This window comes from Photinus pyralis, unplaced genomic scaffold (genome assembly GCF_008802855.1).
Source record: "Photinus pyralis isolate 1611_PpyrPB1 unplaced genomic scaffold, Ppyr1.3 Ppyr1.4_LG5, whole genome shotgun sequence".
NCBI classification, from domain to species: Eukaryota; Metazoa; Arthropoda; class Insecta; order Coleoptera; family Lampyridae; genus Photinus; species Photinus pyralis.
In genome coordinates this window covers 2,719,962-2,744,616 of record NW_022170596.1, presented here as the reverse complement: position 1 = coordinate 2,744,616, position 24,655 = coordinate 2,719,962, and the positions used below count along the sequence as shown (strand labels likewise).

The 24,655-nt window shown below is 36.4% G+C and overlaps 1 protein-coding gene and 1 long non-coding RNA gene across 2 annotated transcripts; both read left to right on the top strand.

The window, feature by feature from the left end:
• The first annotated feature begins 2,186 nt into the window (after window positions 1-2,186).
• On the top strand, window positions 2,187-2,724 carry LOC116172318. Its single transcript, XR_004145626.1, has 2 exons — window positions 2,187-2,510; window positions 2,562-2,724. It is a non-coding gene; the product is annotated as an uncharacterized LOC116172318 (long non-coding RNA).
• Window positions 2,725-11,270: 8,546 nt separating this feature from the next.
• On the top strand, window positions 11,271-21,767 carry LOC116172283 (PWWP domain-containing protein 2A-like). Its single transcript, XM_031489466.1, has 4 exons — window positions 11,271-11,601; window positions 19,549-20,839; window positions 20,890-21,124; window positions 21,174-21,767. Exons 1-4 carry the CDS (start codon window positions 11,450-11,452, stop codon window positions 21,392-21,394), a joined length of 1,899 nt encoding a protein of 632 aa, XP_031345326.1. The 5' UTR covers window positions 11,271-11,449; the 3' UTR covers window positions 21,395-21,767.
• Window positions 21,768-24,655: the final 2,888 nt, after the last annotated feature.

The following is a 24,655-nucleotide window of genomic DNA, read 5'->3' as shown; positions in this document are numbered from 1 at the left end:
ACTTGCCAGTACATTCTATGTTAACAACTGCGTAGCCAGTGGGTCAAGTAGAAATGATGTAAATAAGTTCATCAAAGAATCTGTACAGGCCATGGCAGAAGCGCCATGCGATTTAAGGGGCTGGGAGTTTTCGGGAAATTTAAGTGGCACTGAAAATAATATTTTAATGCTTGGCTTAAAATGGTTTCAAGAGAAAGACGTGTGGTGTTTAAATGACACTTGGAGCACAATTGAAATAGATATCGTTGTGACAAAGAGAAAACTATTAAGTATGGCACAAAACGTTTTTGGTCCCATAGGCTTCATTTGTCTTGCAACTTTACAACCAAAATTATGGTTACAAGAGGTTTGGGCTAAAAACATTACATGGGACACTGAAGTAGACCAAGAGACGGCTGTAGCATTCCAAAATTGGGTCAAAGACTTAACAAACTTGTCAAAATGGTGGGAGGGACCTCGGTGGTTATATGTATGTGAAGAAAAATGGCCCTACACTATTAATGTTCAGGTAAATGTGAAAGAAGTAAAAGAGGCGGAAAAAGAGTGTTTTTCTGGCAATACTCAGATTAAAAGTTTGAAGCCCAGAGACAATGAATTTGCCTTAATTAGAATTGAATTGAAAGTAGCAAATAGACCAAATGAGACAAACGACTACAGATATCTTACTTTGCCCAGTAAGTACCCAGTTCAGAATTTGATTTTGGAGAAACGTAAGGAGTTTTGTCGTTTAGGAGTCCAAGGTTTGTTTGGTGTGCTGCGGGAATGGTATTGGATATTAGTGGGTAGAAAAAAGGTGAAAATTAAAAAATCACGTTGTGAGCTGCTTAGACCAGTCCATCGAAGACTATATCCACAGGAGTGTGATACAAATGTTCCAGAAGAAAAGCTTGAAGCAGAGTTTGATAACGAAGCTGTTACTGTTCAGGAGATGACAAAAGAAAAGTCGAAAGTAGCTAGTTCAAGATTTCTTAAAGATAAGCAGACAGAGTCAGTTTCAAATGATTATAAGGACTGTAATAATTGTAGGATTACACGTAGTGGCCGTATTATTAAAATGCCACAAAGAGTTTGTTAAATATGTAGGTAGGTTTCAAATTGTGAGAAAAACTTTCTGAAAAAAAAAGTGTTTCTCAGGTGGGAGAATGTCGCAACACAGCTAATAATTTTGAGATGAGTAGGCGAATGTCAATGAATGAAAATGTAAGAAAAATAATAAAAAGTCATTCGAAATAAAGTTGTAAGGTTTTTCAAGAATTCGTTGGTTATCAGGTTTCCTTGTGTTTACTAACACTTATTATTCAACGTGTGCAAGTATTGGCAACGCAATATTTTCCCGACCAGAATCGAAACGGTGAATTTGATCTTCGGCGGGATACAACATTTTTTATATTATTAGTTAATTATAGGTAATATAAAAATAAGTAGGTAAGGATAGATTAGGCCCGTTTGTCACGTTCACTATGCACTACATTCTGCATTTTTTAGGTGGAGGAAAAACACTCCATAAAATTTGTTTTTTTTTCACTATTATACTCTTTTTGGCGTTCGCAACCTTTGCCTAATTCTATTTAGTTATTTCTCCACTCTTTGCATTCTGTCGAGGAGTTGTAGTAAAGATGGTTCTTTTCCATTGGATAACTATATCACCATTCACCAACTACATGTAAAATGAATGACTGTCTGGTAATGTAGGTAATTTATACAATAAATGTAGTTTTAAAGTTTTTTCGAGACGGTGGTTAACTTTTCCCAATAGATAATCAAATGTTCTGACGGATATTCTTAGATAATTAAAAAATCGATCTCGATACATTCTTAGCTCATGATACAAATGATGAAATTCACCAAATACATGTCTTTCCCTATTTATGGGATGGATCTCAACTTTTCTGTTTAATCTGATAACATATGGTGTATCTAACAAGGCCATTAACGTACCTAAACGAACTGCTTTTCTTGGAGCCATTATTCCAACTGAGTTTACTTGTTCACCAGTCTAGGGAGACGCTGTTACTGCGAATGCTATGACACAACGCAAGGCAGCGCGACGCACGACGCTCGATGCGGCGCGACGCCCCCACTCTATACCGGCCTTTAAACTAAATGATAGTTACTTATTCAAACTTTATGCAAACAACTACATATACGACATTGTTGGAATTATAAGTATGCAAGAAGGTCTTCAATATTCAGTACACAACTTTTGTATCAAAGGAACAAATCACACGTTTCATATCGTATTATACTTAGTAATGCTGGTTTTCACTGGATTACTTTCTGTAAGTTATTTTATATTCACAAAGTATGTAACAATTTCTCTCAAATTATTTGACATGCCAATAATATCCCTGCAGTAGAAAATTAGAAATAAGCACTTCAGTACTTTTGGTTTTAACGACCAGATAGGTAGATTAATTTATACCTGCAACATAATAATTGCTTATTGACGAATTCGATTATGGAAACGGAAAATAATTCAGAAAGTAACACTAAGAGCTTATCCAGTGGTGGTAATTTTTTGCGTTATAGAATTATTGGCAGTGTTGGTAATGCTTTTGTAGGTACCGTTGAAAAGCGCCCAGATCACAAGGAACCCGATGGAACAAATGGAGGAGCAGCAGAACAATTATTACAGTACCAGACAATACTCACTGAAATTAGAAGGTACAATTTAACAATATGTATCATTGAAAAATTGTTAAAAATAAATGCGCCATAAACGTGTTCATTTAGATCAGATTCCCACGTACCGGAATTCAGTAGGTAATTCAACCAGGAAGAATATCAATTAAGTTTAGCAGTATAGATAAGGAAATGCTGGCAAACCGGGAACAGTTGCTATACTAGGAGGCAACCTATTCAAAACAACATAGTATGCAATTTTCGCAAGGACAAGGCGTCAGCATTTCCTCAATAACAATAGAAGTAAACTAGGTTAAGCGCATGTAATCTCTGTGATATAAATAGCTTGTAAGAATCTGCAATAAAACATTATCAATTCGCAACAGTCAAGTGAAGTACCGAGTTCAACAGGTTACAGGAGGAGGAATAGTGCGACAGCTCCAGACGAGTGAGTTGCGGTGGCATGGACTACGATGGCTTCAGGAAGAAACAACTGCGAGGAATACCATACCTGTACCAGAGACCCAAGAAGAAGCACGAAGAAAGTTGGCCACCCTCAGCATTCAAAAACAAGACTGCATCACGGCCAAGTTTTTCTCCCTTGACAAGATGATAAGGGTGATAGCATACTGTCGAAGGTTAGGGGGTAATTTATTAAGCGGTAGTCGGCGGTAGAAAACGGTGAAACGGCGGTACAGGGGACGGACGGACGGACTCGAGCGCCACCAGACGAAAATCTCGCGCCTGAATGATCTCGGCGGTAATATACAGGGTGGTCCACATAAACGGCAAACTCCACTCAGAAATTCCGGGTCCTTCGTTACAACATTTGTTGGTATAATAGACACATGCAAACACAGTAGTTAGAGCGCGTTCGGCTGAAGTCAAGTGATGTACTCGGCCTACCTATTACTTACGGTAAACGTCCCCAAAAAAATGTTGTTATGAAGGAAACATAATTAGAAATACGGTATGAGTGGTATTTTGTACCTCAGCACAATGCAAACGACTTACATGATTTTTAAAAAGGTATATACAGTAGTCAACTTGACTAGTCTCCCTACTTTTCGACCCTGTTTCAAACCTTTGCACACTAAATGTTGACGACACACCGCGACTAAATATTCACAGTTAAGCGGTAAATCCTAAACGAATGTATTTCTTTTTAATCAACACGTATGCGAGACGTATGTAAAAACCGGGAAACTAAATAATTTGGCGTTTTACGTGAAGTCGGTGTAGTGGATTTGGTTTTTCGATGTTGGCGCCAGAGATCCCCAGCCGCTATTTTGATTTCGATCCGATCAGTGTGTCAACAAGACGTGTGCAGGCCTTGATAAATATCGCTGGTTTTGGTGTTCTTTCTGAAAGACACCATGCCTTTTGTGAAGAAAAGTGCTTAGCAGAAGAAGGAAAAGATTGTCCTAGCTCAGTTATATATACTAGACCTAGTGGAAAAGTCATCAGATTGAAACGCGTGCTGCATAGCGTGCCGCCGCGTCAGAGCAGACGCCGCTTCGGCGGTAAATATCTTCCTTATTTCATCATGAACATGTACTTTTCCGTGCAAATTTAGATTCGTCAAAAAATGTCGCTTCTAATGAGACCCATCTTATTTAAGTCTTGATACAAACACCTTCGCTAGCTCAGAAAAACTGAGTCTGTCCATAAGAGCCCATGTTAAAATACCCTGTTTTTACTGTCAAATATCTCAGAAACGGTACATAGGAACACTTTTTTCTTTTGACCATTGGAAAGTGCGTCTCTCAGAGAATAAGTGACCAATAATTTTCACCAACTTCTTGTTACTTTTACCTAGGCGCTCTAACTACTTTAAAAACTCGTTAGTAGTGAGTGGTGATTAGGGAAACATAAAATTTCACGTTGGTAGAAGGATCCAAAAAGTGTTCTCAAGTTTTGTTGATCATCCGTTACACGAACAAGACCTTTTGGCTTTTGTAAGATAAATCAGTTATTACTGTTCTGTGTCAGTTATTATGACAATCTCGATAACAATTGACATTTAACCGAGCGACAAAAAGCAAGTTCATGATTGACTTCCTGTCGTCCCTCGGCCCGTCTGTCCGTCCGTCGCTGTTTACATGGTACCTAATAACTCGCGTGCACAACATAATTATAGAACATACATTTGAAATCAGGAGTCTGGCCCTGAGTCATGGATTTGTGAATCAATTTCAGTCGTGTTTTTTATCGATTCGCACACTTGATAGATGCTATAGTGTTTTAGCGTATGTTGGAAAATGATTGACAAATCAATGACGCAGAGCCACAGAGCAGTTATAGTATTTTATTTGTTACTCAGTTGTAAACGTTGATTAACAAGACAAAACGCAAACGGGTAAACGTCATGTTTAAACGCTACTGACTAGTAAAACTGACAGCAGACCTGTAAAACTGACAGCAGACCTGTAAAAATTTTACAAGTTAGTAATCTAGTAATTTCATTGGCCAGAATTAATGCGAAGTCTCTGTTACATGGATAATATGATATTTTAGACATTTCTTCGAGATCAATTTAAGAACTAATTATTTACGTTTACAAATGAGTAACAAATAAAATATTGTACATTATACGCCAGGTAATAGTTTTTACTGGCTCTAGGAGATGACAAGCTCGCCTAACGGCTCGCTAGTCAACTTCTCCTATCGCCAGTAAAAACTCAGTTACCTGGCTAATAATGTAAAATACTATTACATTATTAGCCAGGTAAGTGAGTTTTTACTGGCGAGCCGACTGGCGAGCCGTCAGGCGAGCCTGTCATCTCCTAGAGCCAGTAAAAACTATTACCTGGCGTATAATGTACAATATTTTATTTGTTACTCATTTGTAAACAATAGTAAACGTAAATAATTAGTTCTTAAATTGATCTCGAAGAAATGTCTAAAATATCATGTTATCCATGTAACAGAGACTTCGCATTAATTCTGGCCAATGAAATTACTAGATTACTAACTTGTAAAATTTTTACAGGTCAGCTGTCAGTTTTACAAGTCAGTAGCGTTTAAAGATGACGTTTACCCGTTTGCGTTTTGTCTTGTTAATCAACGTTTACAACTGAGTAACAAATAAAAAAAATAGCACAAATGTTGGGTTTTTCATGTTCACTTATTTTTATGGCATGCTTGATTATTATATATAAAATTCGTCTTGGGGACATAATAATAATAATAATAATAATAATAATAATAATAATAATAATAATGATTTTTTTTGTTTTGTTTTCCTCTTTCCTGATAGCGTTGGCTATTGTGCCCATCAATAGGTATGTTGGTAAGTACGAATTACATTATCCCTAGATGTCCAATGTACGTGTGTGATTTTTTTTTTTTTTTAATGACCCTACATAACTTCACCAGACACAGACACAGACACTAATCGTTACTTGATTTTAATCCGTGCGATTAGTTAACCAGGCTAGACCTGAGTTCTCACAAGAAACACCGATAATAATAATAATAATAATAATAATAATAATAATAATAATAATAATAATAATAATTTATTGCCATAAGTTTTACATTAGTTACATATACATATGTAAACATTAGCATTGTCAGAGTAAGAGAGGAAAGATTTAACAAATAATTTATATGAAATGTGCATTGTATAGATAGGGTTAATCGTGTTAAATAGTTTCAACTCATTTTAAATCGATGCGTTGGTATTATCTTTTTAAGTTGCAGTGGTAGCATATTATATGCTTTAATTGCAAAATAATAAGGGCTTTTCTAAAATGATGTAGAGGAATTCTCAATTCTTTGTTAGGCAGATTTGTCAAAATTTTACCATCGAACAGCTTAAATACTCCATTTAACCACCATGATATAAAATATTGCCTCGATTAAAAAAAAGTTGTAGTGGCATCAAAATTATTTCTACCCCACTGAGTTCTACGTGAAAATGTACACTTACAATTTTTTTTCATAATGAAACATCAATTTATACCCGCATACGCTGTGCTGATTAATACCCTGTATATTTACCATGACACCCTAATTTTTCAATTAAAGAGCATAATATACGAGGTCAAATTTCCACTGGAATTCATGAGATCGGCAACATGATACCACAGATTAACTACTAAATCCTCTCTCTTCTTCCTTGTCTTATCTTAACCTATAAATTTTTTTAATAATAATAATTATTAATACATGAGTAACCAAAAGAATGTTTTTCTACCACCTCTTAGAAAGTGGAAGAGTGAAGAGGTTCTCCCGACGGAATTTGTTAGTCTTTCCAGTCTATCAAAGTCTGTTTCAAACTTATCGTGGATTCTTCCTCAACGACTTATATCGTCCTCGCATTTTCTGAAACCTGCACCCGCTTATACCAGATACCTACACTTAATCGCTTTAAGATGTTTATTTTGTCAGGCAGACTACGATTATAGTTTACAAATACATACCCATATGAAAACTCTAGAAAATTGTAAATCATTATGGAATGATCTTGATGTAAATATTGTTATTGAACATGCTAAAGCTCAAGAGAAAGTAGACGAGATGTTAAGCAAGTTAATGCCAAAGCTCGACTCTGTGGTTGGCGAATTTTTAATAGCAAATAATATACTAGAAAGTATACAAAATTACGATAAGTTTGTAAAACTAGCCAACAGTTCCATACAACAAGTGAGTAGCGATCCACTCCAAACAGAAATTGACATCAACAAAATATTGATGATTCTTCTATCTCATACAATTACCACAGAAGATATAAAAAGAAACACAACCAATTTTCCATTGATGATTAAACATCTTGTATACGAAGGGAAAAGATTTCGTAACCTTGTCTGCCTTGTGATATCTAAACAAACTGTGCTTGCCAAACTCTTAAAAGATCCCGCTTCAATTAAAGTTACTGATGTTCCATATGGACTTCCTAAACTTTGCGACATAGAAGATGAGGCTGCTGCATTTTCAGCCGATGATTCAGAACCTGAGGATTATGTAGATTCTTACCAGTATGGTGATGATGAAGTCTGATCGCAATATTTGTTTCTTTAATGTTTCGTTAATTAAATTTATTTATAAAAATGTTTTTTATCATTGTATGTATGTTTAATGAAATAGAACCAAATAAAATCAAAATATTTAGCATTATACAAAATTTATTACTTTAGTATTACAAGATTGGAATGAGATTTACACTTCATCACCAAAAATATCTAAACGTGATAACCATTCATTGCTGCAAATTTATCAGAAATGTTTTTCAACAATAACACATCAACTTGCTCCAGAATTTCGGATAACATTTTTTGTTTTGTCACCAATGCGGAAGAAAGGCTGAGAAACTTTTCCCTCTCAACACAGAGCTGTTCATAGAGTGAAGCATGTTTAATCTCTCCTGTTAATTTTCGTATCGCATTAGCATTACTGGAAATTGATGATGCAAGCTGATTATAATCACCTTGTGTCTCAAATGGTTTAATGTTCACCAAACTAAGACAATTCGTAACTTTCTCCACAAAATTATTGTAATATTCAATATTTTCTAAAACATTATTATCACTTATGGTTTCATTTAATTCATCGACTGCATTTTGCATCTTTAAAAGTACATTATTCGCATCAATGTCTATCTCCGTTCGAGCAATTTCATCTTCTAAAACCTGTTGGTGGTTTAAGGCTCTACGTAAAATATTACACTTCTCTGCCAATTGATCATCGATGAGCTCCTCGTATTTTCCAAGAGCGTTTGTTACTAAATCTTTGATAGCAATGGCCTGAACGTATTTATTGTAAGCCAAATCGAGCTCCGTTGAAAGATCCCGGGTCACCGAACAAGTTACTGTTTGGGACGCCAAAGACAGGTCGCTTAATGATTTTGCTCTGTTCGATAGAAGTTTTGGAGTTTTCCCACTGGTGGAAACATTTCTAGCATTTCCAGGTGTACGAGGATTTCTTCTTTCGCTCATCATGATATTTGAAAACTTAGGTTAGGATTTTATAGTAAACATTTACAAATATGGTGCCTCCCAAGCCTGGTATCTTAGGGTGGGTCCACACCACATTGCTCCTGTTCGTACTCGAGCTCGGGCTCGTGATCGCGCTTACACCGTTGCCGGACCATTGCTTGTTGCGATTGTACTATTTTGTCAAGATCGTTTTGTTGTTTGCGCTCTTTCGATTCGGATATGGACAACGAACAGTAAAAACTATAAAATGACAAAACCGCCGTCAACTATGCTCGCGCGCACAAGATGTATCCCTTTGATGTACCGCTACCTGACGGAACAGTCGAAACAAGTGTTTTGACTGATTGCAAGCACAAGCTAGTTGTTAATGTTCACTCGATGTTTTAAACACATTTAGATTGCGACTTCAATTCCTTCTGTCTTCTGCCTTTTTGGAACGTAATTAACTGTTTCACCGTGCAGAGGTAAATTCCGGAGTGTTAAAGGTAATTAGTGCGATTCATCTCGAAATACAACTTTAGTCTAAGGTTACCATATCTAGGACCTTCAGATACCTTATTTGGACTGGAGAAGGTCTAGCTAATTAACAATGCATTTCATGTACTTTTTTATGCAAGAGACTACGGAATGTTATTTTTCACAATGGGAGAGAAGTGGAGTCGCTTTAAAATATTTGAAATATATTTGAGCTGGCCAATTGTTGAGTGTGAGGTTTGTATTACTAGGGCGGTGTTCAAAGTTCGCGTTTTTCCTGTTTTTGTTAGGCAGGGGCTGTCGACTTAGGTACACGTTCATATGACAAAGGATATCGAACATATCGATCTATTTCAAAAGAAAATACTTTTTAACTACTAAAGAAGGATATAAATTCTTCTTCAGAAAACTGGTAAACATTTCAAACCAGAAGATTCCAGAACACACTATTGTAACTGAGTACTCGTGCGTTCGCATGGAAATTGTTGAGATATTGAGATATTCGGCGCCACTTATCAAGAACTTGCTTGAAAGGAAAATGCACAACCCCACAATAGCTCAGCTCCAAATAATCGATATTCAGAAAAAATAAAAAAAGAGAGGAAGAGAGAGAGAAAGAGAAGTGGAAGGGAGATGATGAGGGCGAGGGGCGAGGGAGAGGGAGAGACTTAAATAAATAAATAAAGACTGTACATCGTAAATAACGATCATATAATTCTGCAGTAACAGTACATAATTATAAAACAAAGCTTGGAGCACGCCATATTTGTTTATTGAAAACAAATATCATCATTTTATGCAAAATAACCATTCAGAAAAAGCAGCACGCCAGCACTGCTCAAGCCATCCAAATCTAGGTTACTAATAGCAAAGACTATCCTCCTCCTGGAGGAGGATAGTCTTTGCTAATAGTAACCACGTCAAGCCTTTCGAAAATCCCTGCTCTTCGGCATCTTCGCAGAACGGTCGATGAAGTCACAGATTTATCACGATTGTTGTGTAGATTTCGTATTTATTCCATATTATGATATTGGTATTCGTTTGAGATGGAAGGGGTGTTGCCTAACCGTAGGTTAGCATAGCACACTTTCTAAACGCCTTTCTGAGTACCTACCCCAAAGTTCGTGACATACCCTCCTCCGACACTAAAGAATTGTAAGATCTCGATAAAGTATAGAGTGGTGGTTGGTAGATAAGGTTGATATAGCACAAATCGCGACAAACGCGGCACTCCAACACACCAAGTTTCGTTCGGTACGCGTCAACTCGCCAAGGGCGACTCGCCACCGGACCACTCGCCACGGACTGACTCGCCAACGGGACAACTCGCCAACGCGACAACTCGCCAATGCGACAACTCGCCAACGGACGACTCGCCACTGCGACAACTCGCCAACGAAATATTTTTCCCTGTTTAATGTGTCGTTCAAATAACCATGTGATTGTCAAATTTTCTGTTCAAATAATAATTTGCAGAAGATGTCGTTATATCAAAATGCAGTAATAGAAACAGGTACAGGCGGTTGGGTCTTCATTCAAATATTGACTACAATTTTTCGATAAACTTTTTTTACAAAATTAGGGAAATTGACTATTGCATTTGTGGGATGCATTTGTATGACACATTAAACAGGGAAAAATATTTCGTTGGCGAGTTGTCGCAGTGGCGAGTCGTCCGTTCGCGAGTTGTCGCATTGGCGAGTTGTCGCGGTGGCGAGTTGCCCCGTTGGCTAGTCGGTCGGTGGCGAGTGGTCCGGTGGCGAGTCGCCCTTGGCGAGTTGATCGTGTCCCAGTTTGTGTTGTCAATGCCCTAGCTTCACGGGTTTACTTGCTTTATTTGGTTTCAATGCAAGATTATTTAAAACGCAGCGATGCCTTAGGGCTTAGTTTCTGCAAATGTACACAGTACATGCTGCATTATTTCTTTAAAGTACAGGCATTGGTACAGGTATTTAAGGTTAAGATATTACTATTTAACCCTTTGATTATATTATTAACCCCGAATGGTATATATTTGGTATGTATTTCATTCCTAAAGAAACAAAAAAACCCATGAACGGACGCACGAAATGTGTTTGTCAACAAAAAAATCAGCAACGTTGCCAAACTTACAAAAAGATTACAAAATGCACATAAAGTACTTTAGGTTCGGCTCATTTAAATAAATAAATGATCTTCAATAAGCAAATAGCGTCGTTTTTTCTCAATTAATTATCTCTTCCTTGCACATATGTTAATGAATGTAACCTTATTTTTTGTTCAAAATTCACTTTTTCAAAAAGTTTTTTTTCACATCTCCAAATCAAAGGACTGTAATAATGAAATTAGGCGTAATCAAAATGCCCGGTAAATCGCGTTTCGTTCCATTGCATTCATAAATATTCGGTTACAAATTACATCAGTTATTTAGAAAAATGGCGGATGATGAAAAACTAGAAGACGTGCAATTACTTAAAAGCACTTTAATTTCGGTTTACGTCGATGAAGCATTGCAAGATATGCTCGTTGTTACATTTAAATATGGGCTGAAACTGTTTAAAGGGATTCTTTTGGATTCTACCAAAAGGTAGGTTAATCATTTTTGTTTTTGTAGCATAGATACGCAATTGTTTTTGTCAATATGCCTAGGATGGGAAATTCGTTTCAATTGTGCCAAATGCAGATTTCGTGTGATATTTAATATTAATATCTCAGTGGCTGTTGAATGAAAGGGAAACCGATTATCATATCTATCTAATCGGCCTAGTCTCAGGTATACAATTCCAAGAACAAAACAAATTACTGTCATTATGGTTTCGGATATTGGAATATTTGATTGGAGTACTAATGCTGACATATACCAATGTGTTTTTCTATTTTATCTTGGTCGCAGGTTGGTTGGGAGCAGTTACTGAATTGGAATGTCAGAAAGACATTTAGGGATAGTGAAGTAATCGAACATATCAAATAGTGGTACTGAGCTTGGAATGTTGATAAAACAGGGTATTAGAGTTATTCTGAAAACGCATAACCTTCAACCATAAGGTCGGGGTATAGGCTTGATAGCATTTCCGACTATAATGCTTGTTATACAGCAATGCATTGAACAACAATACAGCATGGAGTAGTAGATGTGTAATGAAATGACCAAAACAGTAATTAACGTTTCATCCGAGCCTCAAAGCAGAACAACGGGAGACATAGAAACAAAATCATTGCTGCAGAAAGGTTGAACAATTGGATGCAAAAAAATGTGCTCCCAAGGTCACACCTGTCAGTCCTGTGGCACCGTGCCGATCAGTGACTGCAGTTTGTAATGATTTTTCTGTGCATTGACGAACATGGCAGCTTCCGGAGAGCGTGTTCTTTGTTCCTTATTTCTAAACAATTTCAGAACTAGGCTCCATTCTAGTGTTCCCGTATATAGACTATCACGTGGTACTTGCAGAAACATTAAAAACACTCTGCTTTGGTTCATTTGAGGGATTTATCTATTGCAGCATTGTGGTGTGGAATACTGGCATTATTTAGCATTCTGGTATGTTATTCTGCTTAGAAGCAAGTCAATTATAATCTCGGAAACAAATGGAAATAGATTTCTGATAATTTGTATGTAAGGGGTATTTAATGATACCGCCTCAACTAAAATGTTATCACTTCTATATGATTTCCGGTTTTACCTGAAATTGACCCTCACTTTGCTATTTAAATGGGGGTTTTCACTAATTACTTTCTGTGGTGCAAGCCAGACCGATTATTTTCAAGATTTGTGTAAATAAGATCTTATACCTTACCCAGTACTTGTGTAAAATATTTCTGTGATAGAAATCGCCTTTCCTCGCTTCATCAGTCTATTCCACACTACAAAATATCGAGCAGTTTCTGTGCCCGTGTAAAAAATTAATGGTTCTTGCAACAAAACGAAAATTTGTGCAGCTACTGCAACAGCTGACTTTGGTTTAACAGCATCATCATGAAAGAAATGGTATTTTATCATATAAATAAATTAATTTGGAATGTTAAACTAGAAAACTTCTTGGGATTTAACAAGAAAATTCTAATTGCCTTAGTGTCAGAAAATATTAGATAAATACTAAAGAAGCAAAAATTAAAAAAAGACTTCTTCCACAGAACACAGGATCTGAACTAAAAAGTCAAAAATAATTTTTTATTATTTTATTTTATTTGTGCCTCTATTTTTGAGTGGGCGGGGTTTCAGCAAAGGCTGTTTTCGGGCCGTAAAACTACTTAAGAGATTTTAATAGGTGACCAACAGTTTTCAGAGCTTCCAAGAGTCGATAAGAACCTTCTAAAGACTGTTAAAGTTTTGTATGTAAAAAACCTTTCATTTCAGGAATATTCAAACGAGTCCAAGGGTTTTCTATGGGCTTTGGAAGTTTTTCATTGACTTTTGGAGTCTTTACGTCTAAACGGGCGTTTGAAAGTAGTGCCTTGAAGAGAAAGTAAACGTTTTCCACTAGTTTCTAGAAGCTTCATAAGGTCTCCAATAGTTTTCCAGAAAGTTGTAGTCATTTTCTCGATCCTTGAAGAGCTTTTGTGAGAATCTTTATAGGCCTTTAACATTCTTTAGGAGCGGGCCTTCTCGGGTGCCTTTAAAGGATCTAAAACGTAATAGAGTCTACATTTCGTCTAAAATCTTCAAGCACCTTTTAAAACCTTTAGTAGACGTTCAGTTTTTATGAGCTTTTAAGAGCCTTAGTCTGTAAATCGTTTAAAAATCAAACTTTGAAGAGCCTTTAAGGAGCTGTTATGAGTTTTTAAGGTTTTCTAAGAGCTTTAAGAGTTGTTTGTCAAAGAAACTAATAATCTCAAAGTCTTTGAAATTAATTCTTTAAGGTATGAAAGAAGCAAAAACATTTTTTCCAATTAAAAGAAAGTGGTCATTCTGGCTCGTTTGGCTCCATTTTTTTAAACCTTATTTAAAGTGTGTTGGAGAGAAAGGTTGCTCGGGGACCTCCTTGTGTAAGAAAATATAAAATAATAAGAGTTATATACTCTCTATCCTTATCTTTCTTAAAAGCTGGGCATGATTCCAGTTTATGGTCGATTCTATGAGAGAGACGCCAAATTTTTGCTCCGTGTATCACACTTCCACCATTGGAGTCTTACGTGGAATTTCGATCGATCGAGACGATCGCGTACATTTATTTCAAAAAGCAGGGCAAACCAAAATAAATTGTTAGCACTATCAATAAAAGTAATAGAGACGTTGTGTACTCTTTTTGAGTTAATCTTAAAATTGGAAAATCAAATGACCCCATATTTTCTTAGTTAAAAAAGACACAGAAATATGTTATTAGAAAAGTTCCTTTATAATGATTGTTGAATAATCCACCTAAATAAGGGAATACGGGATCTGGTAAAAAAGTTCCCGGACCTAACCTCATTTTCTTTTCCAAAATATAGCACAAAAGAGAAATTCTGAAAAAATTAACTCAAATTCATAAAGGTTAAACAAATTCAAAAATCTTTTTAAAATCATTTTTTAATATCTTTGAATTGTTTTTAATCACTTGAATATTTTTTATTATCATCCATGGTGCGTTACTTATGTTTAGAAACAAAATTTAATATGCCATTTCTAAGTACCGAAAATTGGTTTATTTTTTCTCGATAACGTTCGCTAATAGGAAAAAATTACAAGAAACCAAAAGTTTCCAAAAAAATCAGAAAATCAAATTCTTATTTTACAATCTACCAGTGGTGCACCGAAAAAAGTTTGAGAGTAGAAAACGAAACCCTTGAAACAACAACACCCTGTAGATTCTTGCTACCACTAACATGACCAATGATGTAAGCCCTTCAGTGTAACTTATATTTTAAATTTGAGCAAGATACCTCAAAAACTGCAGGAGATATACAAGAAAAACTTAAATAATTGTGAATTAACACCCTGTAGATTAGTAATCAGAATTAGCCCTTTCCATACGTACATCATATTAAGGAACACCCTGTATAAGGTATAAAAAATTATACTGCCTCAATTGCAATTTTTTACTCAAAAGTCACCCCCGTATCACCACCCCTGGCCATCGCCGGTCAATTTCGAGGACATATCTAGACGCTGCGCTCCCAAAAAAACCTCGAGTAACGATTTCTAAGCAATTTCTCCACCTAATAATAAATACATTTTTGCCTCCATTACGCAATTTAAAAAAAAAATGGGCTCAACCAGTAGTATGCAACATTTTTCTTCGTATTTATCTACACACTATGCCAAAAAGGCAAAAACCGCATATCTGTTTGCAAAAATGTACAACTGTTTTCCTTATTTCCCTCATCTATTCTACAAACGGTATATTATTCAACATTCATTATAAATAAGTGTAAGCGAGAGTGTAAGTTTCACCCAAAAAAAGCACATAACGCCTATCTTAAAGATGTAATGTAAAATTCGATTAAAGAAATCCTATCCTTTGTGTTTCTTTTTGATATTTTGAAAAATAAGTCATCTTTAAAAAAATAAATATGACAACCGCGCAGTTTTAAAAATTCGTTAAGCCGCTTGTGAGCAAGAGGTGACGAGTGCACTTTCAAATTTTTTTTTCGATTTTAATAACCCTTGTGGCCATTTACGAATTTACGCCCCAATGCTAATTTCTTTATATCGAAATATTTTCTGCCATAATTAATGTAGTTTTGGAGCAAATATATGTACCTAAATAGGTTTCTTGTAGCTTGAAAAATTCTGCGTCTGCTCATGTCTCATTTATTATTTTTTAATTCGGGAAACCGGAAAAATTAATAAAGTAGAATTTAGCATTTGCGTAAAAGCATGCTGCATGGACGAATTTTTGTTTCAACAATCTCTCTACACGAGTGATTTTTACTTAAATGCTAATTTATCATTTCCTTAATTTCTCCCATTCCCCAAAATAAAAAATTCCAAATGGGCACATGAATAGACCCAGAATTTTACAAGCTACACAAAATTTATTTACTTTGGTGTAAAATAATTAGGGGAGAAAATATTTCAATATAAAGAAATTAACGTTGAAATATCTATGGTGCGTAAACCAATTCTCGAGCCAATTCTACACCCTGATGTATTGTGCTATCTAATGCTTTTCCATTCTGTAAATCTCTACTTTAGCCACACCTTTATTTCCTTGTATTTTTAGCATTCTTAACTCTCTTCAGTCGTATTTTAACTTCCTCCACACACACATGAGCACTATTTATTTTCTGCATCGCCCAATGCTGCAGTAGAGTGTCCCTAGTCTGCGATATGGACCATCAAAATATTGTGTCTGCGTTGCGGGCATTCGGCGAAGCAGGGGCGGATGGGCAACCTTGCACCGGCCCTGGAGATAAGCCGCCCGGGCGGTGGGGGGGGGGGCTTCAAAATTTTTTAAATAAGCGGAAATGGTTGAATTTTATTTTATTTTAGGACATCTAGTTAAATAATACATAAGTAAGTGAAATAGTCGAACTTAACATAGGTAAATGGATGACTAAACTATCTTAGTAAAAGCATAGGGTAAAAGTAAACAAAAAATGTAACTCTAAACCTAATTTCACTTTGCTGAATCAGCAGTCAGTTTAAAATTTAACCAGCCCACTTCGGCAAATTTAAAAGAGCTAACTTGCCTTTTTACTTGGAAATATGCTACATAGGTATACTTTACGGAAAAGTAGTTTTTTTCTAAGAAATTCAGGAATTGTTAGAATTTCGTCGCATAACGCATAAACTATTTAGTAGGTAGGTATTTATTTAGGTACATTTTGCAAATTTGAAGTTATTATAAGGATTACGGTCTACGGATGGTGAAAGTGAAAAAAGCGTATTACTTATTAGAAAGATGACATCAGACATCAACAAGTCTAAGCGCCTTCTAATTTGTTCACCGCGCCACGCCGGACTCCACCTGCCCATATGGAACCGGCCCTTCGGGCACTTGCCCGAATGCCCGGCCGTCCCATCCGCCCCTGCGGCGAAGTGTCCTAGACCCCTGCAGTAGAGACCACTCAATACTATCCATGTATACTACAGCATTTCAATCCCGCATAAAAATACTGCAGCAACCTTGTCCTGCAACTCTCGAGATGGTTCCAATTTTTCTTCAGTTCTTTCTCTACCTCCTCATCATTATGATCAGTGGTAGGCCTATATGAAATGCGAAAAAAATCAGTTTTAGTTGTTTATTTATCCACCACTCACAAGACCACGAACTTATAAATTAAGATGGACTGCTAATGCTGAATTAACAAATGACACCTACATGGGGGCCGCCATGATGTGCACTCACATGGCGCGAAATTCAAATCAACTAATAAACAAGCATTAACCTCACGTTTTCTAAATAAATTACTGTGATACATGTCATTTTCCAAGACTGCAATAGTCTTAAAACTTGAGCACTAGGAAAATTCCCCTAGAAAATAACTAAAATGTGCACATCATGGCGGCGCCCACGCTAGGGCCATTTCTACCTCTATGCAACTGTTTGATCAGCAGTCCATCTTAATTTATAAGTTCGTGCACAAGACACATGTGCAGCTAGTTCAAAACAAATCAAAATTGAAACTACTGTTGACTTAAAATTTCTCAATTTGGGAGACTCAATGGCCTCGATCAACTTCAGAAAATTCCAAATGATTAACTACACAAATTTTCATTAACACCTGACAATTCTTGGAACACGAAGAGAAGAGAACCCTAACAAAAGGCCTCACTGCTTCCTTTTTCAACTCGAAAAAACTATCCGTAATTGGACAACACGCGTTAAACTTCTCACACAACTTTGGTTAACTTGCTTCTGCACATAAGTACATATTTACTTCCCCTAATTTGTTGTACACGTTTTTTAACTGTCGTGAAAAGTAACAGCAGCAGAGGGCAGCCCCGTGTTTTCGGTGGCTCCAGTATTTCAGGAAGCACCACTTTCACCATCAAATAAGACTCCTTCGTTATTAATTTTCAGATAAATCGCTAATCTGCGACGGAACGCGCCAAACGTCCCCATTTCTCCATTATGAAACGCACAATTCTTCGTAACACCTTATCTCTTATTAGCACCAGATATGCATTCCCTTGAAATTAATTAACTTTTGCCTCCTCATTGCAACCTTTTATATAATATACAAACTTGACCAGATGTGTCTCACTTATAACACTTTATCTAAATTAAATAAATTACAAAAGCGATAAAATTTCAACAAGAATTACGCCTTAGCAAAATTTTTAAAAGGAAAAACAACACTGAGATACAAATTCAAATAAAACGAGCCAACTCTGTGCTTGTTTCGTAAATAATCCTCCAGATTTACATACATTAAAATATTCTCATATAGGTACAGGATGTCTCCATTATTTTTGGTGTTTATACCGAAATAACGTCTACATGACGTTGGTTACGCAAGTCTTGAAATCGACTTCCTAAATTCTCGATGTAACTTTTCAGTTAAAATCAAAGTTGGCCTTAGATGCGCAGTAAACGAGTTTGCGCGGTTTACTCGAATCGACTCGAATGTTTCCAGTGCTGTAGTCATGATAACAAGCCGCAAGCGTGATATTATAAGTGAGATATACTCGTCAACTGCACGCCACTGAAGTAGAAATCTCAATCGTCAAGTTTTCTCGACAGTTGCCGATTTCATAATCGGACTGCGCCGTTAGTTGCCGTCGAGGTTGCGATTTGTACTTAATAATAATAATAATGTATATTTTGCCCAAGAGATGAGTTAACAGACAAAATCCATATAAACTATACACAAGCAAGTACAGTAACAAAAAGAAAAATTTAAATATATGAGTAGAATAACAACAAAATTAAAAATACATCATATAGCAAAGACAAAAATATTTTAACATTTCTTATAATATTAATTATTAACAATAAGAATCTAAAAATTGAACCTTTGACATACAATACAAGATATAGTTTTTAGAAAACATGTTACAATACTTACACATTCTATAAAATGGCGAATTCTTCAAAATATTAGATTTACAATACGGTATATAAAATGTATCATTACCACGATAACCAACACAGGGAACATAAAAGTTAAGGGATTGTAACAAATCAGGACAATCGATCTTATTGTGGATAAGGTTATGGAGAAAAGATATACTCGTTTTTACTCTAAGATTTTCTAGAGAGTCCATATTCCTTGCTAACAATAGTTCAGTCATGATCGCAGTGTAAATCGGGATAGGTGCGATGCATGCTAAAGTATAAGTATCGGGCGATCAAAAATGAGTGACTGTCGAGTCGCCTTTGGAAGTACAAGTTAAGTACGATTTCCCTTGTAAACAAAATTTCCAAAGGTGACTCGACGGTCACTCATTTTTTATCGCTTTGTATTTACAACATTTCCTTTTGACAGACAATTTATACACATTATAGGGCTCCATATTAATGATGCATACTCAAGCTTAGATCGAATTGTCGCAAGATATAATGATCTATACTTGCAGCCAACTAAACTTTTTTAGTACCCCAGCTATATTAAAAAAATTTTAATGAATTTATTTGAACAGCATTTACATTGCTTACATCTTTTTTAGGAATCTGCCGTTTGGTGTGTCAAAACTGCATCCCGCTTTCACAACGAGTAATGCAAAACCAAACGCCGATGATGACGTCTTATACTCGGTCAACCAAAGATTTGCATATACAGATCCCACAAATCTCACAAAACCTAAAAATGTTCGAATTCCATCCAAATATAAGAACAATAAAATGACAGTTAGACTTAGGCCACGTCAGGTATTATGCTCAAAATGTAAAGGTATTTGCAACGAAAATTCGGAGAATATTTCCAAGAAACGAAAACTGCCCGAGAATGTTCAACAAGCACCGCCACCTAAACGATCAGCAAATGCACCGATGACCCGATCAGTATATAGCGAACAATTAACTAAAAAGAAAATCACGGACCAGCAATTGCAACCCACATTAATTCCAAAATTGTCGAGATTATTACCTCAAGATATATCGGATGCACTAAATGGTAATCTGGATAATTTAAATCCGAAGGACGAAGTCAAAAAAGAACTTGTAAATATATCGAATCCCGTTACAAAATTAAATAATAATAGCGATACGGACGTAGATGAAGATTCTAACAAATCACTTACCGACAAAATAATAGATCATTCCATGCAGCATTCCGACAATTCAAATTCATCTCAGATCGTATCAAAAATTCCCGTATTAACTATGACCACACAGGGTACAGAGCTTTGCGTTAAAAATATTAAGCGAACTTTAAGGAAAAAGCGGAGTGTCGGATCAATGGAAGATTTATGGGATGAAAGTGTATTTGAAGAAAGGGTTCATCTCAGGAATAATGACTCAAACGGTAACAATGGAGGAATAGTAACAGAACAAATGAACAATAACTCAAACACATGTATTAGTACAAGAACGATAAAAATATGTTACGGTCCACAGGGTGAGGGTACTGTACTTAAAATTCCAGCTCCCATAGACAAATTTAATGCTAGCGACGATTCGGAAGAAAATATTAATATAGATAATCAAAATGTGGAGCAGGATTCCGATAATAAAGCAGTTAGAAAAGCTTTGAAACGAGCTAAAAGAAAGGCCCGCCAAAAACGTATGCTGTCAGGAAACTCGCCTAATCACATTCACTCGTTATCACCCAGATATAGTATAGGGGCGGGTTCGCCGAGGTATTCGTTTGGCACCTCCCCACGTCATTATATCGGGGGTCACTCGCCTAGATATGTAAGTTCCTCCACTGAACTCCATCTTTCAAGAAGACACAAACATAAATTAAAAAGAAAGAAAAAACATAGAGTGGAAAAAGATCGGAAGCATAAAGATGGTGATGTAAGTATTACGTTCCGTTACTGTTCAATTACTTACTTTATCATTTTTAGACATCTGGTCCGGAAAATACGGGAAAGGAACAGGCTGTGACCCAAAAGTTATCTATAAACTTAAAGCGCTTAAATAATACTTACACATCATGTTCAAATGCGTCGGACAAAGGTGAAGAAAATACGTCGAGTTCGGACGAACAAAGTGAACTGGTGCCCGACTTTCCTCCTTCCAATTCTCCCATACTGTTACGCGTAAATGCACAAACTGTCGTAAGTGCTTCGGGTGCTGATGGTAAGACAAAAAGTGTTACATAAAGTGTGTCTTATTTCGATAAGTTCAGGAGGTCGTGTGCTGGCGGGTGATGTTGTGTGGGGTAAAATTCACGGATTCCCATGGTGGCCCGGTAAAGTACTTACCATCAGTTCGGCTGGAAATCAAGTACCTCAAGCTCATGTTTCATGGTATGGTTCTTCTACCTCATCTTTAATACAATGTGATCAACTGGCACCCTATTTGGAAAATTTTAAGGTAAAGTTTATGAATATTACTGAGACCCCATGATTTTCAATGACACCAGTTGCATATAGCACTTTTGGAAATGTTGATCTCTGATTTGCATCCCAACCGAGCTCAGAGTGTCACCCAGTCCTTCTTTTAAAAATTTAAATAACTATATATCTGTGTTAAATCACATAAATGAACAAATTGTTAAAAATGTATTATGTTTTATAGTACAGTTTGTATAATGGATCTTTGATCGCGTGTTTTTTAAGAAGCCGACAAGAACACAGTGTTCTGTTTCAGCAGGGGCGGATGGGCCCACCGGGATACCGGGAAATTTCCCGGTGGCCCGTCGTAACCAACTGTTATAAATGTATAGTTGTATTTGTATACTTAGTCGTTCAAGATTGGAAGAGACATAGAAAAATAAAGTACGGAAGATTTTTCTCGATTTAGGTCACAGGAATGACTGACTCTCGGTCGACTGAACTGTGATTCTCAGCGCGAGGCGTGGTACGGTGACGATCGTAACTTGTACCGTATCCGTACGTTGACTGGCGATTGCGTCTGCTCACTGCTCTATTTCACGGAAACACTTGTTTGGCTAGTTCAAGTTGGGCACTGCACGATGACGATGGTTTAGAAACAAGATATGCCGAGGCCGAGGAAGATGGATCAAAGTCAAAAACATGCACTGAAACCAAAAAATGCCAGAACTGCGTTATATGCTGCTATTGTGCAATTTTAAAATATAACTTGTTTAAGGGAGCCTATTCTACACTGGCACTGGCTTATCAATATATACTTTCATTACCCATTTCGCAGGTAGCTTGTGAGCGTTCTTTTTCGACGCTAAAATTAATAAAGAATAGGTTAAGGAACACTTTGTCTGATAATAGACTTGAGTCATTCATGCGTTCACAGAGTTGGACTGGGTCAAGCATAGAGTGACCCAGTGACCCGGTGACCCAGTTAGTTTACTGACCCGGTGACCCAGTTGACCCAGTGACCCAGCTTGACCCAGTGACCCATCTTGACCCAGCTTTACTCAGTGACCCGTCTTGACCCGGTGGCCCAGTAATTAAATTATTGTTAGGTATCATCCAAAACAATTTCAAGTAACTTTTAATTAAAAAAAAACTTCCTCAATAATATTCGGCAACAAGCACGTAGCCCAATTTCATTCAAGAGAACTAATACCTAAAAAAAATCAAATGCATTTGTTTATAGTTTGTAGTCAAGTAGTCAATGAAAGTATTTAGAGAAAAGATTTATTTGGATTAAGCTAACTAGTAGAAAAAAATTAAATGTGAATGAACACCTGTAAGCAAACTGGAAAGCCCTGAAGCAAAGAAATAACATTATTCTAATACAATTCGGGACATGGAAAGTTTTTTACGGCAGTATTAAAGCAAACATCACAGAAATATGGCAGTTGTCAAGCAATCGAGTATTATTTTCAACAAACCAGCATTTCATTTATTGCATAATCTGTACACTTGAACCGAGGGCACTGAGTTAACTGCGTTATTCGATCAAACTAGGTGACTGGGTCGAATTGGGTCCCCGGGTGAAATTGGGTCGCTGGGTCAAACTGGGTCACTGGGTCTAACTGAAAAGAGTATGACGTGACCCAGTGACCCAGTTTAATTTAGTGACCCAGTTGACCCAGTGACCCAGTCCAACTCTGTGATGAACATCGAGAATGAAATTTTAAACGATATCGACAATGAAGACGTAATCAATCGTTTAGGTCAAACTACCAAACTAATGAAGGGTGCATTATTGTATTAATGATTTTTATATTATAAATTATAATATTTATATTCTCCAATAATCTGTAAGAATACTAATGTTTTGGGTTACCTTACCTACTGTTTTATTATAATAATGTTTATGTTCTGTAAGAAACTTAATTTTATGATTTTTTTCATTATCATACATATTTTTTAATAAACACACCATTCGTCAAAAAAAACATAATTTGCTGATCGCTGCTTATAATTTTGGCCTGCCATCAGTCAGTTTCCCGGTATGATTTTAGTTGCCCATCCGCCCCTGTGTTTCAGTCTCTAGTGCACAATCCAGAATTTATGGTAACTTGATGCGTGTCTGCATTGATTTCATTTCATAACGATCGGTTATTGTTGCCAATCAAAGATCCATTATACAAACTGTAGGTGTATGTACAGCTGTATAAACTCACCCGGTTACTTAATTTGTTTGATATACGTGAGCGAGTGGCTCTGAAATACGGTCCCAATTTTGTAAATGCGTGCGAAAGCTGGCGGCGCCAGTGAGTCGTGATAGATGGCGTGTTCGCTTCAGATTACAGGAAATATTTTGTTTACTTTGCAGCGAGCTTGCTGCGCAGGATGGGTTTTGCAACGTCAGCGGCAATTACTTCACGTTGAATCAATTTATTGCTGTCAAGTTACGCAAAGGTTGGTTTTAATTGGTGGAAAAGACAAAATGAGGGTCAATCAAAAAGTAAAGTAGTGGTAGTGTTTGAGAGAACCGTGACGCATTTAGTTATTTAATATTGAGTCGTCAGACAGATAGTGTGTAGCGCTGAGCGAAATTAAGTCGGTCACCTGTGAATCACTGTAAGGTGTGAAACGGGTAACATTTTAAACGCGCTAATAAAAATTTAGTACCCTCATACACAAAGTAAAATCTACAGCTTAAAAACTATTACGTTAAATACGAACAATAATGGAAAATTTAACCCACAAAGATTAAAGATGCGTGATAAAGTGAATAAAGTTTCATTGCAAGAAGGGGAATATTGTTACGGTAAATACGGATAACGGCGTAATACTAGCAGTGCGAAATTAAATTCTTTCATTCAAGGCGAATACACTTATCACTGGAACTGGAAAAATGGGGAAAAAGTATAACGTTTTTTTTTTCAGGAAGTCGATGTTGCCTTAGAATTATAAAATCAAAAAATGATTTACTTTTCCGCACGGTAGCATTTGTTGAGACCCAGCACTTCCCTTTTATTGTATTTAATTTTCATGCATCGCTTTCGCCGTTTATTGAACAAAGTAGCAATTTTTCACATGGATGTTCAATTTGCTTTTATAAGATGTACATACCGTTAAAATTTCACGAGAATGGGGTCATCCCGCCTTCATTTTTTATTTCTGATCCACAAAGTACATTAAAAATAAAAAGACCCGTGTGTCCTCAATTTTTATTTGCGAGTAAAATAAACCCAAAATAAATTATTGAAAAGCTGTATTTTTAGTCCGAATTTGAAACGCTTCAGACTAAATACGTCACAAACCTACAACCAATCACGTAGAAGTGACCTTA